At 46.6% G+C, this 17,117-nt stretch overlaps 1 protein-coding gene across 2 annotated transcripts in view; it reads right to left on the reverse strand.

Annotated features, from left to right (window-relative positions):
• The window catches only part of MOV10L1 (Mov10 like RNA helicase 1), a 1,040,774-nt gene that overhangs the window by 821,581 nt on the left and 202,076 nt on the right, over positions 1-17,117 (reverse strand). For both annotated transcript variants that reach the window (XM_086967454.1, XM_086967456.1), the window contains exon 9: positions 9,744-9,858. In XM_086967454.1, the coding sequence (XP_086823580.1) occupies positions 9,744-9,858 (115 nt within the window). The remainder of the gene's footprint in view (positions 1-9,743; positions 9,859-17,117) is intronic.

Here is a 17,117-nt window from a genome sequence, read left to right on the forward strand (position 1 = left end):
ATGAAGAAAATGTGTTTCTCAGAAGCCCTTTAGTACTTTCAAAAATCAAAGCCAAACTATTCTCTACTCCACGAACAAGCCCGTATGCACTTTGAGGAGAAGATAAAACCATTCCCTTTATTATTTGGGGTGGCAGAATGGTGCAACCAAAAGTAAGCCTCATACAAGCAATACGGAGGGGCATCCTTTAGTTAGATGACACATTGAACATTCCTGGATAAAGTAGGATGGGGAAACTACACATGATGCTTGGTCACCAGTCATTTTTCAGACGGTCAGAATATCCAGATGATACAGAGGGAAAAATAGTCAGTCACAACTTCTTAGTACAAATGAGGTATTGCTATAGGTTACTAACACATAAGAGAGAAGCCTTCTCACATGATTTTATTCTGCTGAGGACCACCATGTTAGATTTCCCGTAAGAATGATTTCTCTTTGAAATAGTCTATCCTTGTGACAAGCCAGCACATAACAACTGAATACACTTTGTTCTCCGAATCGTGCTAGCAATAATCTTAATCAGAGCAATGTGCTTGAGCTTACTAAGGCCAGTTTATGTATATTTACAGATGCTATTAATCAAAAATTGGGGAGTAGGGTAAACGGTCCATTCATCACCCCGGTAACAGTTGTTTGGTAATCAAAAAGAAGAATGGACACTTGTTACCACTTTAACCATTGGTTAAAATTGGACACTCTCATAAACGCGGTGTTATTCGTGCGGTGTATGTTTTTCTTCCGCCCCTCACACGCGTTATGGCATTTATCATCGAGTGCACCAATAACGTGCTGTATGCCAAGCCTCAACCCGAGGCAACCTCTGGCATTAGTGGCAGTGTCCAGAGATAAGGGAGGTAGGGCACCCAAAAAAATTAAGGAAGTTAAGAAACTAATACTACACCGGTGAAAGTTTTATTAAAAAAGGTAGGTGAAGTATTGCTAATAAAATAAATTGCGGTATAATAGGAGATCGAGTTATTGGATCTCTTTATACCCTTTTGATAGCGTCAACATGTTTCTGCTCCATATCGCCCAGCCGGGTCTACGGAGCATTCGTCAGGACAGGTACACAATACAAACAACAATTAAAAATTTACTTGCACTATTTGTGTAGTAACGTTATATGTCGAATTCTCGCCTTTTCAGGAATTTGTCTGGAAAAAGAAATAATTCTGCATTTAGAAATTAAGTCTTGTGGGTGCAACTATAGCATACAAAAAAATCTCTCACCAATTTGTGGAGAATAGCTCTAATTAACTGAAAGCCAATCATTTAAAATAGGAGGAAAAGAAGAACTGGTATAGTGCTTAGAGGCAGAACGTGGTACTTATGGCTTTTTAGGAGAATCCTTAGTTATTTGCTGCATGGAGCCTCGCATGTTTATGAAGGACTGGCAAGGTGGTTAGCTCAGTGTGGGATTTAACACATGCAAGGCAGAAGGAGTAGGTGCAGCGTTCAATTTAGAAGTATCACACGGAAGGTGTGGGTTTTACAAAGCAATGCGTGCACATATTAGAAAACGCAGCAGTCTTACCTAATGTATTTGCTGAATAAAGCTTCAGTCAGGTGGCAACGGGACTCTCTGGTCCCAGACTGAAACGGAAAGATAGAAGGGGCCTTCAGGTAGAGTTCTTACCTCATGATCATTAAGTGTTTGCCTGGAAGCGGCCGCCATTCTTACCAGCGTGTGGGAAGTTCCCGGCGCTTGTGCTGTCTCTGCCCCCGGATGTTAGATGCCGGTTTCCTGTTGCAATTGTAGGTTGGGGATGTAATAGAGCTAGCCTTAGAAGAACTGCAGCAGAATACAGAAATTATCTTGAAACCTGCAGATAAAGGGGGAGGAATCGTTATCCTAAGTATCCTAAGTAAACAAGGATATGACGAACAATGTCTAAACCTCTTGGCAGATACAAAATTCTACCAACGGATACTAACGGACCCTACTCCCAGACTCCAGAACACCATTTCAATAATGGTCTATGAGGCTGAAATCAACTCTTGGATATCCAAAAAAGAAGCAGAATACTTGACAACCAAAGAACCAAAAATACCGTTCTTTTACTCCCTTCCCAAGACTCATAAAAACAGAGTCCCCCCTCCAGGACGCCCCATAGTTTCGGGGATTGGCTCTCTATTAGAACCATTATCTAAATTCGCTGATGAGTACCTAAAACCCATGGTACAAAAGACACCCACCTACCTTAAAGACACCCGGGATTTACTCATCCAACTATCCAACAAAACATTTGACCCAGACACTATGGTACTGGTAGGACTGGATGTGGAACAACTATACACCAGCCTCCCACAGAAGGAAACTCTCCAAATGTTAGAAGACCAACTATATATGGAGGAGTGGACCTACAGGACACCCAGACACTTTGTCTTGGAGTGCTGTCGTTTAGCACTCACTGAAAATTTTTTCGAATATAACGGTGACTTATATCTCCAATCCCATGGAACATCTATGGGCAGTTCCTTTGCCCCCTCGGTGGCGGGTCTTTATGCGAGCCAGTTTGAGAACAACTTTGTCCTCAATGAAACTAACCCATACGTTTCCAGTATTTTATACTGGAAACGTTATATAGATGACATTCTATTGATCTGGCACACTAACCAAGACCTAAAACTCTTTATGAATTGGCTAAATGAGAGGGACAAGTGGTTGAATTTCACCTACACCATGAGCAAAACCCAGTTGGAATTCCTAGATCTCACGATCTTTGTAGAAAACGGAAAGCTGGAAACAAAAACGTACACGAAACCCACAGCAAAAAACAGCCTTTTATCCTATAAAAGCTATCACCCAAAAGCCCTCAGGGACAACCTACCTTATAGCCAATTTTTAAGACTCAAAAGAAATTGCAGTAAAAAAACGGATTACGAAACACAATCAAAGGAACTGTGCAGAAAACTGAAATCAAGAGATTACACCCCAGCAACCATCACAAAGTGCTGTAAAAGAGCTAAAAACCAGCCAAGGGATTGCCTCCTACAAATCAATAACAAAGAACCCAACCAGGATCTAGTAACATGCGTAACAACCTTCTGTCCTGCGACATATGATGTGCAAAAACTCATCAATAAAAACTGGTCTATTCTGTGTACGGGAAAACAAACCTGGCCAAAGCCCCGCTTTGCAAATAAACGGACAAAGAATTTAAAAGATCTACTTGTCCACACCCGTCCAATCGTACCCAAAATCAAACCCACTGATCTGAGAAGCCTAGAAATGTCACCAGTCACAGGACACTATCCCTGTGGCTCCTGTCAAGTGTGCAAATTAACAACCATCACACAATCACTACAACTTACCGACTCCATCACCTGGACACAAAAACAACATACAAATTGTAATTCGACCCATGTGGTCTATATGATCCAGTGCCCATGTGAGAAGAAATATATCGGTATGACCTGTAGAAAAGTCAAGACCCGCATAGGGGAACACAAAAGTAATATCCGATTAAAAAAAGAACAACACGAAACTTTGTTCCCACTTCGTTGACCAAAATCATGATTGCGAAGAAATGAGGTGGACAGTCTTTGAAAAGCTAACAGATAGACCGTGGAATGCCACACGAATCTTATTCGAAAAAGAGCAACGATGGGTAGATCGATTGAAAACCCATCTTTTTGGGCTCAATGATAATATTCCCTGGTGCCAGTTCTCGTAAAAATTCAGAACACCTATGCCTGAATAAGCACTAATTTGTGATACTGTTAAAACCTCTCCCCACAAATCAGATAAGCCTTATTTACTTTGCTTTTGGCAGAAGACCCTAAACATTAATAAATACATTGAAACTTACAGCATGTTCGTATATTTACGAATATTGCTTTCCAACATAAAGATTTGAATTATTCGACGGGGGTTTTCTATTTTGAACCTGCCGATTGCTTTAACAAATGTGAAGTCTGTCCTCTAGCTCTATTACATCCCCAACCTACAATTGCAACAGGAAACCGGCATCTAACATCCGGGGGCAGAGACAGCACAAGCGCCGGGAACTTCCCACACGCTGGTAAGAATGGCGGCCGCTTCCAGGCAAACACTTAATGATCATGAGGTAAGAACTCTACCTGAAGGCCCCTTCTATCTTTCCGTTTCAGTCTGGGACCAGAGAGTCCCGTTGCCACCTGACTGAAGCTTTATTCAGCAAATACATTAGGTAAGACTGCTGCGTTTTCTAATATGTGCACGCATTGCTTTGTAAAACCCACACCTTCCGTGTGATACTTCTAAATTGAACGCTGCACCTACTCCTTCTGCCTTGCATGTGTTAAATCCCACACTGAGCTAACCACCTTGCCAGTCCTTCATAAACATGCGAGGCTCCATGCAGCAAATAACTAAGGATTCTCCTAAAAAGCCATAAGTACCACGTTCTGCCTCTAAGCACTATACCAGTTCTTCTTTTCCTCCTATTTTAAATGATTGGCTTTCAGTTAATTAGAGCTATTCTCCACAAATTGGTGAGAGATTTTTTTGTATGCTATAGTTGCACCCACAAGACTTAATTTCTAAATGCAGAATTATTTCTTTTTCCAGACAAATTCCTGAAAAGGCGAGAATTCGACATATAACGTTACTACACAAATAGTGCAAGTAAATTTTTAATTGTTGTTTGTATTGTGTACCTGTCCTGACGAATGCTCCGTAGACCCGGCTGGGCGATATGGAGCAGAAACATGTTGACGCTATCAAAAGGGTATAAAGAGATCCAATAACTCGATCTCCTATTATACCGCAATTTATTTTATTAGCAATACTTCACCTACCTTTTTTAATAAAACTTTCACCGGTGTAGTATTAGTTTCTTAACTTCCTTAATTTTTTTGGGTGCCCTACCTCCCTTATCTCTGGACACTGCCACTAATGCCAGAGGTTGCCTCGGGTTGAGGCTTGGCATACAGCACGTTATTGGTGCACTCGATGATAAATGCCATAACGCGTGTGAGGGGCGGAAGAAAAACATACACCGCACGAATAACACCGCGTTTATGAGAGTGTCCAATTTTAACCAATGGTTAAAGTGGTAACAAGTGTCCATTCTTATTTACAGATGCTAACATCCTGTGTGCTGTTAATTGTATTGCACAGTTTTTAAAACCCACTACAAAAGGAATCAGAGACAATCAAATCAATAAAATATCAGCGCAAATTAAAACGATCCATGTTTGAAATTGGGATTTACCCATTAACGTATAACAAAGGTATATAAAATGGAATTACAGCTCAAGAAATAACTTATTTAATTTGATCTAAAAAATAATCTGCATAACAGAGCATCATACCACTGCACATTAATCATGCAATTTTCTAACAATAGTTAATCTTTGCATGTTGAAATGACATATCCTACAAAAAGCCGGATACTATGATTTAAATGCCGGTCATATATTTAGTTTCAGTATAGATGTCACGATCACTTATCTAGAAGGCCACCTATTTTAGTTCTAGGTTTAAGAGGTCCTGGGATCCCAGTACTGGATGGTATTGCCCAGTTTAAGAGTAAATATTTTCGGAGGAGGTTTGACCGTACGGGCAAAACACGTGCCGGCTGACATTCTTTGCTCAATGCGATTCTGAATTCATTGGATTGGCTTAAAGAAGACTTCTTGAAAATGAACACAACAAGTTCTTTCACAAAAAGGACTTGAGTTTTCCTCTCTTTGTATTTCCTAATTCTAATGAAGGAGTACTACCTCAAGAAACAGTTTGCACCTATTTTAGTTCTACATCTATTCACTTAAAAATAAAAACGAGACCCTAGGTAGTCCAGAAAGTCCCTGCGCTATAGTACTAGATTTTATGCCAGCATATAGGTGGAAGAATAGATTGGGTATGATCTGGTCTGGTTGGTTGTTCACTAGCATCTAATTAGCATAACCAAGCTGGTCAAATCTGTGCTCCCAGACATCAAATTAGTTAATTTTTTATCTGAAGCTTCCCCTAGCATCTGTGTATTGTATAAATGTTTTATGAATCTAGCTGCAAGCGGTGATGATTGAGGGGATAAACAAGCAGATATTGCTTCCTGGCAAGATCTTATATGTGTGTGTTGTTATGTAGTCACATTTCAAATGTGCATCAGCTGCATAAAGAACTGCTTTAGAGGTTCTTTAATAAATGAAAACTGCAATTGAGCATAGTAATTAAATGTGTTTTTATTTTATATCACTTTGTTTTATTCAGCGCGATATTGCTATTGCATTTTTTGTTGATTTAATTATTCAACATTTTGAGAAATGGCTAGAAAGAATGCACCTTTATGCACCCAAATTAGGAAGAATGACAATCGTGCTAGCGAACTTTAGACAAAGGAAAGCTTTTCAGGTTCCAATCGGTCTTTGAAACAAGCATTTACAATGCAATGGTCTCCGCATTTTTTAAGTTAGAGCTATTGGCATTGCTCATGACAGTATTTTTATTGATGTTTTTGTTTTTAAAACCAAAATAAATGTCATTGTCATTTACAATGCCAATAGCTTAATCGCTCGCAAATGCGAGACCTATTGCATTTGCACCCACACACACAGAGCCACGCACACACACACACAGACAGAGCCACGCACACACAGACAGAACCATGCACACAGAGACAGACATACAGAGCCACGCACACACACACACACACACAGAGCCGCGCGCACACACACACACACAGACAGAGCCGCGCGCACACACACACACACACACAGACAGAGCCGCGCACACACACACACACAGACAGAGCCGCGCGCACACACACACACACACACACAGAGCTGCGCGCACACACACACACACAGAGCTGCGCGCGCACACAGACAGACAGAGCTGCGCGCGCACACAGACAGACAGAGCTGCGCGCGCACACAGACAGACAGCCGCACGCACACACACACACACACACACACACAGAGCCACGCGCACACACACAGATAGAGCCGCGCACACAGAGATAGAGCCGCGCACACAGAGATAGAGCCGCGCACACACGCACACAGACAGAGCCACGCACACAGACAGACGCGCGCACACACACACACACAGACAGAGCCGCGCGCACACACACACAGACAGAGCCGCGCGCACACACACAGACAGAGCCGCGCGCACACACACAGACAGAGCCGCGCGCACACACACAGAGCCGCGCGCACACACACAGAGCCGTGCGCACACACACACACAGAGCCGTGCACACACACACAGAGCAGCGCACACACACACACACACACACACACACAGACAGAGCCGCGCGCACACACACACACACACACACAGACGGAGCCGCGCAAGCGCGCACACACACACACAGACGGAGCCGCGCGCGCGCACACACACAGACGGAGGCGCGCGCACACACACACACAGACGGAGCCGCGCGCGCACACACACAGACGGAGCCGCGCGCGCGCACACACACACACAGACGGAGCCGCGCGCGCGCGCACACACACACACACACACACAGACGGAGCCGCGCACACACACACACACACACAGACGGAGCCGCGCGCGCGCGCACACACACACACACACAGACGGAGCCGCGCGCGCGCGCACACACACACACAGACGGAGCCGCGCGCGCGCACACACACACACAGACGGAGCCGCGCGCGCACACACACACAGACGGAGCCGCGCGCGCGCACACACACACACACACACACACACACACACACAGACGGAGCCGCGCGCGCGCACACACAGACGGAGCCGCGCGCGCACACACAGATAGAGCCACACACAGACAGACAGAGCCACGCACACAGAGGCACAGAAAAACCGGGATGACAAGCAGGGAACAGAGGCACAGAAAAACTGGGAGAACAGAGACAAAGATAAACCGGGGGAACAGAGGCACAGAAAAACCGGGGGAACAGAGGCACAGAAAAACCGGGATGACAAGCAGGGAGGAGAGGCACAAAAACCAGATCACAAGCAGGGCACAACCAACGAGGCGGGGGGCAGGACAGCAAGCACAACCAACGAGGGGGGGGGCAGGACAGCAAGCACAACCAGGGAGGGGGGGCAGGACAGCAAGCACAACCAGCGAGGGGGGGCAGGACAGCAAGCACAAACAACGAGGGGGGGGCGGCAGGACAGCAAGCACAACCAACGGGGGGGGAGGGGGAGGACAGCAAGCACAACCAACGAAGGGGGGGGGGTCAAGAGAGCAAGCACAACCAACGCGGGGGCAGGGGGGGACAGAGGCACAAAAACCAGGCATAGAGGCACAAAAACCGGATCACAAGCAGGGCACAGAGGCACACAAACCAGATCAAAAGCAGGGTACAGAGGCACAACAAGCAATGAGGGGGCAGGGGGACACAAAGGCACAACAAGCAACTAGGGAGCAGGGGGCACAGAGGCACAACAAGCAACGAGGGGAAACGGCACAATTAGGGGGGATACACGGAGCTCGGATCACGGGCGGGGGGGGCAGGAGAGCTGCTGTCCTGAACCCGGCAAAGCTGCAGTATGGACCCTGGGGTTAATCATGCGGGGTTAGGTTATTTAAATGCTTGTAATTTACCCCAAGTTCAGGAGTAAAAGGTCCCGTTATCACAAGGCCATGCTGGGCACGTACGGGCCGCGATTGTTACCAGGGGAGGGGGGAGAGACCCCGCGATCAGGGGAGTGTCCCCACAGGTCCCGCTATCAAATTAATACAGTCCCCGGCAGCCCGGACTCAGAATTTCTGCCTGGGCAACTTCCGACCCGCAGCCCGTTCCCCCGCCCAATGCAGCACTGCGCTAAGTATTACCTGGGGGGATTGAGGCGGGTGCCGGTGCGAGGCTCCTCCGGTCTATGGGTTAGGTGACTTTGAGGGCGCTGCACGGGGAACAGGAGGGCTCCTACTGAGTCGAGCGCAACTCTTCTCTTCGGTGTGACGCGGACATCCTGCTGGGCAACTCGTTAATCACGGCTCGCGGGCAATTTGAATCTGGTTGTTTACTCGGGACCGGTGGTGGTGATTTCAGGGGCAATCTTAAAAATGCTTCACCCGAGCCAGCAGCGGTGACGGTGGTTTCGGGTGCAATTCTTACAAAATGTTTCACTCGCGCTAGTAGCGGTGACGGTGGTTTCGGGGGCAATTCTTTAAAGGTTTCACCCGCGCCAGTAGGGCCTCTCAGCTGCCAGTACGCCGGTCTCCCCGAGGAGCGCTCCACACCACCACGTTTCTCCGAGGCAAAGCAGAAATGCCTCGGAGAAACGCGCCAACATTTTGCGACTGGGGGGCGTGTTTTTTTTTTAGTGACGGATGACGTCACAGCGAGAAAGAAAGCAAAAAACACGCCCCGAATCGGAAAAAGACGGGGCTTGAACAGAGTGACGCCCCTCTCCTTCAATGGCTGGCCTCCGTTTAGGAAGCCAGCCAATGGAGAAGAGGGGCGAGTTCAAGCCCCACTCTAGAAAACATGAATTCTCTGACCGAGACTGCGCAAGCGCAGCTTACCGTCCTCGACCTAAAAACACATGAAAGTGAGAGGTTGCGCCACTAGAGGCTATATGAGGAATTGGCCAGAGACAAGTGGGAGGTTTTTTGAGTCCACTGGCCGCACAAAATTTCCAAGTGTTAAGAATCCCCAGTTAAATGTAGCATTACCAGCTTTGCCCGTTGAGCAAAACCACTTATAAAGCCATGGAACACAAGAGACATATATTTACAGTAAATGACTTCAAAATACTTAAAAAGCATAAAACCATGCAAAAATAATTAAATATATGCTAAGAGCATTACCTCTGCTACACAAGGCTCAAAAGCAAGTATATCCATTTTCTGCTCCACACACTTTTGTAATCGGTCAGGAATAGTATATGCTGGGATAAAGCTGGGGAGCTGTCTTCTAACATTCCTATGTAAAAACAAGGCATTGTTACAAATTAGCAACATGTTAAATACAGAGTGAAAGCATTATTACTGAAGTTATACTTAATAAGCATTCCCAATCATCATTTGTCATAAGGATATTGGTCTTTAAAACAAAACAAATAAATATTAAAAGGGCTCATTCACTTCACACACCTTCACTATATCTTTCCCAATAAGGAAACAGAACAGTTTGAGGGTGTACCCCATGAAATGCACAGTACAAAGAGCTAAGATCAGACAGCTATGCAATACGAAAATGCTGAATTTTTGTTAGCTCTAGCCGGGTCAATATCTACTCCGGAGATTTGTTGCTAAAGTCAGAGAAAAGTCACATTTGCAGTTGCAACCTATGTCGCTATTGTTTCTGTAACATTGGCTTATGGAGATTACCACATTCTACAACTTAATCTCACTGAATATGCCAGAAGTAGGCAACCTACTGGAACACATAACTGGTTTACAACCCTTCACTTTCCTGTGCACAATTGTTAACATGTAGAATAAAATAGTTTAATAGTTTTCATAGCTGCCTCTACGAGTTCTAGAGCTAAAGAAGGCCTAAAACATGTTTTTACATTTCAAGAAATTGGCCGTATATATTTAAAGTGTAAGAAAGCATCTATTACAAAAAGGTGGATAACACTTTCATTACCATTTTTAGCCCTTAAAGACAATATTAGGTTGCAAAGATTGATTCATCTTTTCATTAACATGACAATTCAATTCACTCCTTTAGTTTATCAGTTTTGTGTAGCCTGTTCCACAAGAAACACATAAAATGTTGCACCCTTCTTTGAGAAACATGGTGCTCAGTTGTGCCTCACTTTTGTAATGGTCCCTCATTGTGTCTGCACTGTAGCTGTTAATTGGCACTCAAAGCTACAGTAGCTCCACAGCTGCTGATGGATCTTTAGGTTTCATTTAAAATGGCATAAGTCTTTCTGCGATGATGAGGAAGGTACTTATTAATTTACAGAAACTGCATCCTTATTTCATTTTTTCACCAGCATTCAATTTTCCTTAAAACAAATCATGAGATGCAAGTATTTTCTGTCACAAATCCCCAGGGCACCATTTTCAGATGGTAGTAACCAGGGTAATAAGTTGGCCGGGTCCTTCCATGTCTCAGACCAGGTAGTTATTTAAAATGGATACTGAAACGGGACCCTTTGGAGCCCCACATTCATCTACTGAATTTTGCTGGCAAATAACACTGATCAATCGCTAAACAATTAATGTAAATTTTTTTTTTTTTTTTTTTTTTTAATCAATCCATGTCCCCGATTTGGCTCCTATTTATATTTTAGAAGTTTAACTTAATCCAACATTCCTTAAGAGTGTTAACTATTTTTTCAATGTTACTTGTCTGCATTTTTTTTTATTGTGTAGTGTATTATTACTCTTCTATACCGCTTGTTTTAAACTGAGTTGCCTTGAGGAAGTTCAACAGACCACGATCGAGACCTATGCAGTACAAGTCAAAGGCCGTGCAAGTTTCTCACAGTGCCCATCCGTGGGTCAAAATGGTGTTCAGAATACATGGACATATAATCTTTGCTCTGTGTTTTTAGCAGAGATGCCAATGGGCCTGTGTTCCAGTTGCAATCATGATCCTCTGCAAATGGATGTGAAGGAGGTACACAGTTGTCAATATATCGACACGGCGTAAGTAGAAGAAAATGCAATGCCTATAGGTGGGTGGGTGTTGTGCGTTTGGGGATGATGAACTGAACGAGAGGGGAGGAAGTACATTCAGGAGAGAGTGGAAACAGGGTGGTAGAGAGGAAATATGTGGTGTAAGACACGCAGATGGAGATGTGGAGAGAAAAGGGGTGTACATGTCTACTATACAGTGAACCTAGCAGGAGTGACAGGCACTCGGAATTAAACCTTTCTGGGGCCTGCAGAATGGGGTTGTGGTCTGCACAGCTTCAACTAATTGCAGAATTGATTATTTACAACACAATCATTGTTGTTACTCATTTATCCCAAGCAGCTAACGAACACTGATAAAGTTTTATATGCATGTCTATGGTGTTATAAAACTGAGTGCAATAACAGAAGGCTCAGAGAGGCACCAAAATACCACTTGTTTGGTACACTATGAGAATCACATACATTTAGTTAGGAAAAAACACAAATGGCAGATTTTGCTAAATACGATCAGCACATCATAGTATTACTCCCTTGTTATATTCTTGGTGTGTATCAGTTATACTTCTCTGTTGGAGTGCAAATCAAATGTAGTGCTCATCCACCTAAAGCACAAATCAACGATAATCTACCCACTAAAAGTGTGATAGAATATCATACACATATCACAAACACATCAGTGCACATCCTTGTTCAGTCTCTATTATCCAATAGGAAATTTGCCTTGTTAATCCAAAAAGTCTCTTGTTGCTATACAACCACTATTCTTTCAGTCCACAATAGAAATGCACAATATCCGGTAATCCACAGTTTTCTTTATTAGTTCTTTCTCTTGTCACAGCCGACACACGTTTCGCCCTACGCGGGCTTTTTCAAGGCAAGAAAACTATTCAGTTGAGCAGCATATGTTCTAGAAGTAGTCTAAAAACAGGTTGGCATTGTACCTCCAAGCCTTTCGTTTTCTTAGAAATGAATGTATTCACTCTAGTTCCATCCATATATGGTATATTATTATGTGCTCACAGCAGTTGGAGCCTTGATAAGTTCCATCGTCATGTCGTGTACGCTGCTGCCGAAAAGTTTGTTTCGTTCCGCGTCTTCCTTTCAATACACTTGAGTATGGATGGAACTAGAGTGAATACATTAATTTCTAAGAAAACGACAGGCTTGGAGGTACAATGCCAACCTGTTTTTTTTTTGTTTTTTTTTTAAAACCTTTATTATACCTTCATCAACTTTACACAGCATGTCGCCTACAACCCCGAGGGGCCGGCCGCTAAATGTAAGTAACATATCGGTACGACAGCCTTAAATAATCACAGTGCACATGTCGGAGAAATCATTACAGTAAGGGTCGCCAGAAGAGTGAATGAAGGACAGTTGCGAATGTTCCTTACAGTGTAATTGAGGTTATCATTTTCTTTTTTTTTTTTTTAAACGAACGAAAGAAACAACAGAACATCGGGAAATCACATTGCGATCGTTGACAAGGTACATTGCTAAATAGATACGGGAGTACACCTGGAATAAGACTAAGTCTTGTCCATCTTGGAGTTTAACGTAGGGCATAAAGAGAACATTGCCTCCCCAAACCCTTCTTGAAGGACCCCACCCCGTAGCCGACCACCCTCACTCCAACCCCTCATCGTCATCTGAGTCCATTGGGTCATCTTCTGGCAGCGGGTCGCAGATATCACCCCGGTATGTGTTCCACGGGGACCAGACCTTGTTCCACTTGCCAGGGCAGGCCCGGCTTAGGTACACCGCCCTTTCTGTAACCATCGTCCTGTCCATGTTTGCAGACCATTGCGAAATTGTCGGGAGGTCCGCCACTCCCCAACGCTGCGCAATGTCTCGCTTCGCTACCATCATTCCCAGTGTCACCCAGAGGCGGCCGCACCGGGACAGATCTGTTGGTTCCCATACATTGAGGAGGCATAGTCTTGGTTCCGGCAGCACCGAGACCTCCAGCACCTGGGATACAGTACGTAGGACCTGTCGCCAGTAGTTGTGTATGCGTGGACAATCCCAGAATGTATGGAAGAAGGTGCCCTCTTCCCCGCAGCCTCGCAAGCAGAAGGGGTCCGTGGTTCGGTGTATGTGGTGCAATAGTGTTCTAGTGTAGTATGTTCTGTGGAGGACTTTAAGTTGAACTAGTCTCATCCTGGCCGATATACCCGCTTCCTTAGGGGAGGCCATTGCCTCATTCCACTCATGCTCATCAAGCGCGCCTACCTCTTGCTCCCATTTTGCCTTGAGGGGCATAAGCAGATCTGGAGAGTTATTGAGTAGCTTCCGGTATGTGAGGGAGGTCGCCTTCTCCACCATGTAGTCTGTCAGGAGGCGGTCCTCCAGCGGGGCGGACTCAGGAAGAGTCGATCCAGCCGGGATGGCCGAGAGCAGAGCGTGGCGGATTTGCACATATCAATATGTCTCGTGTGGTCCCAGATCATAAAGCTCTTTCAAACGGGCGAAGGTGATGACATCCTCTCGTTCCCACATGTCCCCCACTGTGGAGATTCCGATGGAATCCCATTGGGAGAACCCCTTACTGAACCGAAGATTGCCCAGAGCACGCGAGTCCCAGAGCGGAGTGAGCTTGGTGAGCGTGCCTTTCCATCCCAGAGCAGCGGTGGCCGCATGCCAAGTGGCTACGGTTAACCTAGTGGGGCCTACAAGCGATCTCAGCTTCCTCCGATCATAAAGTGGGGCTAGTAAGGTGTTGGCGCCCAACTGTGCCCTGTCTGCCTGGAACGCCGGGTCGGATTGCGGTGCATGTAGCCACTGGTTAATGGGCCTGAATTGCGCAGCCCAGTAATATAGATGCAGGTGTGGGAGTGCGATGCCTCCCTCGTACCAGCTTCTGCAGAGTTTGGCTTGGGCTATGCGTGCAGGGCGATTGCCCCATAGTAGTCCGGAAACCACCGCTGCAACCTTCCTAAAGTAGCCCGTCGCTACCGGGTAGGGAGTGTTAACCAAAATGTATAGGAAACGGGGTAGGGACTTCATTTTAAATAGAGCTGCTTTCCCCAGCATCGTTAATGGCAACCCCGCCCAGAAGTCTGCGTCTTGTTTGAGGCGCTCCAGTGGTGGCGAGAGGTTTAGCCTCTTGTATTCGGAGGGATCCCTCGTGATGTGAATGCCTAAATACTTGAATGAGGAACCGGCCAGCCGCAGAGGGCAGTCCGGGCCAAGTGTTGGGGGGTCTCCTGCCAGGACATACAATTCCGACTTGTTCCAGTTGATGGTGTAGCCTGAAACTTCGCCGTGGTTGTTGCAGAGGCGCAAAAGGGCCGGCACGCCATGCTCTGGATCTGTTAGGTATACCAGCATATCGTCTGCATAGAGAGACATGCGGTCTTCCCATCCCTCCCTCCATTGAATCCCTTTGAGTAGGGGGGTAGTTCTGATGCGAATAGCCAGGGGTTCTAGGGAGAGTGCACAGAGCAAGGGAGAAAGTGGGCAGCCCTGCCGGGTGCCACGGCCAAGCGGAAACGTGCGGGATATGTGGCCATTCGCCACCACGTGTGCCACTGGCGCTGTGTACAGTAATTTTATCCAGGAGATGAAGGTCGGGCCAAATCCCATGTGTGAGAGGACTTCAAAGAGGTAGGCCCACTCCACCAAGTCAAAGGCCATCTTCGCGTCTAAGGCCAGTATGGCTGCACTATCGCTAATGCAATCCGCCCTCGCCAACACCCCGTGCACCCTTCTAAGATTGAGCGCGGTGTTTCTGTGGGGCATGAATCCTGACTGGTCTGGGTGGACAAGGTCGGGTAGATGCGGCATTAGGCGGTTGGCCAAGAGTTTTGCTAAGATTTTGCTCTCCGCATTTAGCAGAGAGATAGGGCGGTAGGATGAGCATTCCTCTGGAGGCTTACCGGGCTTAGGGATAGCCACAATCGTGGCCGTCCGTTGGTCCAGCGGGAGTATTCCTTTTCCACGACATTCCACATACATTTTGAGCAGATGTGGGCAAAGCGAGTCACTGGTACCACTCAACTGGAATGCCGTTTGGCCCAAGTGCCTTGCCGGTTCGGAGGGCCCCAATGGCCTTCCGAAGTTCATCGGTGGTAAACGGCGCCTCCAGGTCGGCTCCGGCCTCCGGCTGCAGCGTGGGGATGTCTAAATTGCTTAAGGCACATTGGGCCGCTATCAAGGTCACTTCTCGCTCGGGGGTATATACTTTTTCAAAGTGGGACGCTAATGCCTCCACCACTTGATCGGGGTCGGTTAGCATCGTGCCATCGCCATCCTTCACCTGCTGAATCCCCCGGGAGCTGCCCCCTCTCCTGTCAAGCCAGGCCAGCATTTTCCCCGCCTTATCTCCCATATCGTATACCCGGTTCTGTGTGTCAGTGATATGTCCCTGTGTCGTGAGGCGTGCATGATCTGTGTACAGTTGCTGGTGAAGTGAGAGAGTGTGTGCCGTGTCGTCCGTGGGGTCGGCTTCATGAGCATTAGTGGCTTCGCGCAGTCGGAGCTCGAGGGCAGAGTGTTCAGCAGTTTGTTCCTTTCTATGTGTCGCTATAGAACCTATTGCCTGTCCCCGTAACACTGTTTTATAGGCCTCCCAGAGAATCTCAGCAGAGGCCGCAGTTGGTTCATTGTCTTCGAAGTAGTGTTCTGTGGTCTTTTGAAGGGCCTTCCTGATCTTCGGGACTTTAAGGTAGGAGGCATGAATGGGGTATATGCGGCGACGGGACCGTGTCCGTGAGGTGACGGTGAGAGTCAGTGGTGAGTGGTCGGAAATGCCTCGAGGGTGTATATCAACCTCATCTATGCGCTGTAACCCATCCCCTAAAGCCAAGAAGTAGTCAATTCGAGATAGACTGTTGTGAACTGTGGAGCGGAACGTGTATTGCCGGACCATTGGGTGAACGTGGCGCCAAACATCCACCAGCCCCAGTGCCTCCAGGAACCGCCGAAACCGGGAGGGACCCCCCGGCAGAGCGGGCGTCGGAAACCTGTCGAGCTGCGGATCCGCAGCCGCGTTGAAGTCCCCACCTATGAGCATGTCCCCCTCTGGGAGGGACAGCAAGAAGTCTCCCAGGGCCGGAAGCATCACCGAGTGTAGGGAAGGTGGGATGTACACTGAAACCACTGTTAATGGGCGACCGTCCCACTGCCCTGCCACCGCCGCAAAACATCCCTGAGTATCAGTTTTAGTACTAAGGGAAATGAAGTGAGAGGATTTTTTGATCAGTATGCCCGTGCCCCGTGAACCAGTAGAAAATTCGGAGTGGACCAGCATTCTATACCCCCTTCTGTCCAAGGCTTTGGTAGCACCACCCACCAAGTGGGTCTCCTGCATGAGTATTAGGTCTGGTTTATAGCGTTTTACCTCTGACAAGACTAGGCCGCACTTTACCTTATCACCCAGGCCTCGCACATTCCAAGCAAGAAGCCGGAGAGTGGAGCCGCTCGTCTGCGTCTCATCCACCCTCGCGGCATTGAGTTGTTCACCCGCCATCAGTTTCAATCAGACACTCAATTAGTCTACAGTGAATCAATCGCACTCGCAATAGTACATTAACAATCGGAGCGCATCGTACAGGTCGAGATCGACTTTGTGAATTTCCCATAACA

The sequence above is a fragment of the Lissotriton vulgaris genome, chromosome 1_1, assembly GCF_964263255.1.
Source record: "Lissotriton vulgaris chromosome 1_1, aLisVul1.2, whole genome shotgun sequence".
Classification (NCBI taxonomy): Eukaryota; Metazoa; Chordata; class Amphibia; order Caudata; family Salamandridae; genus Lissotriton; species Lissotriton vulgaris.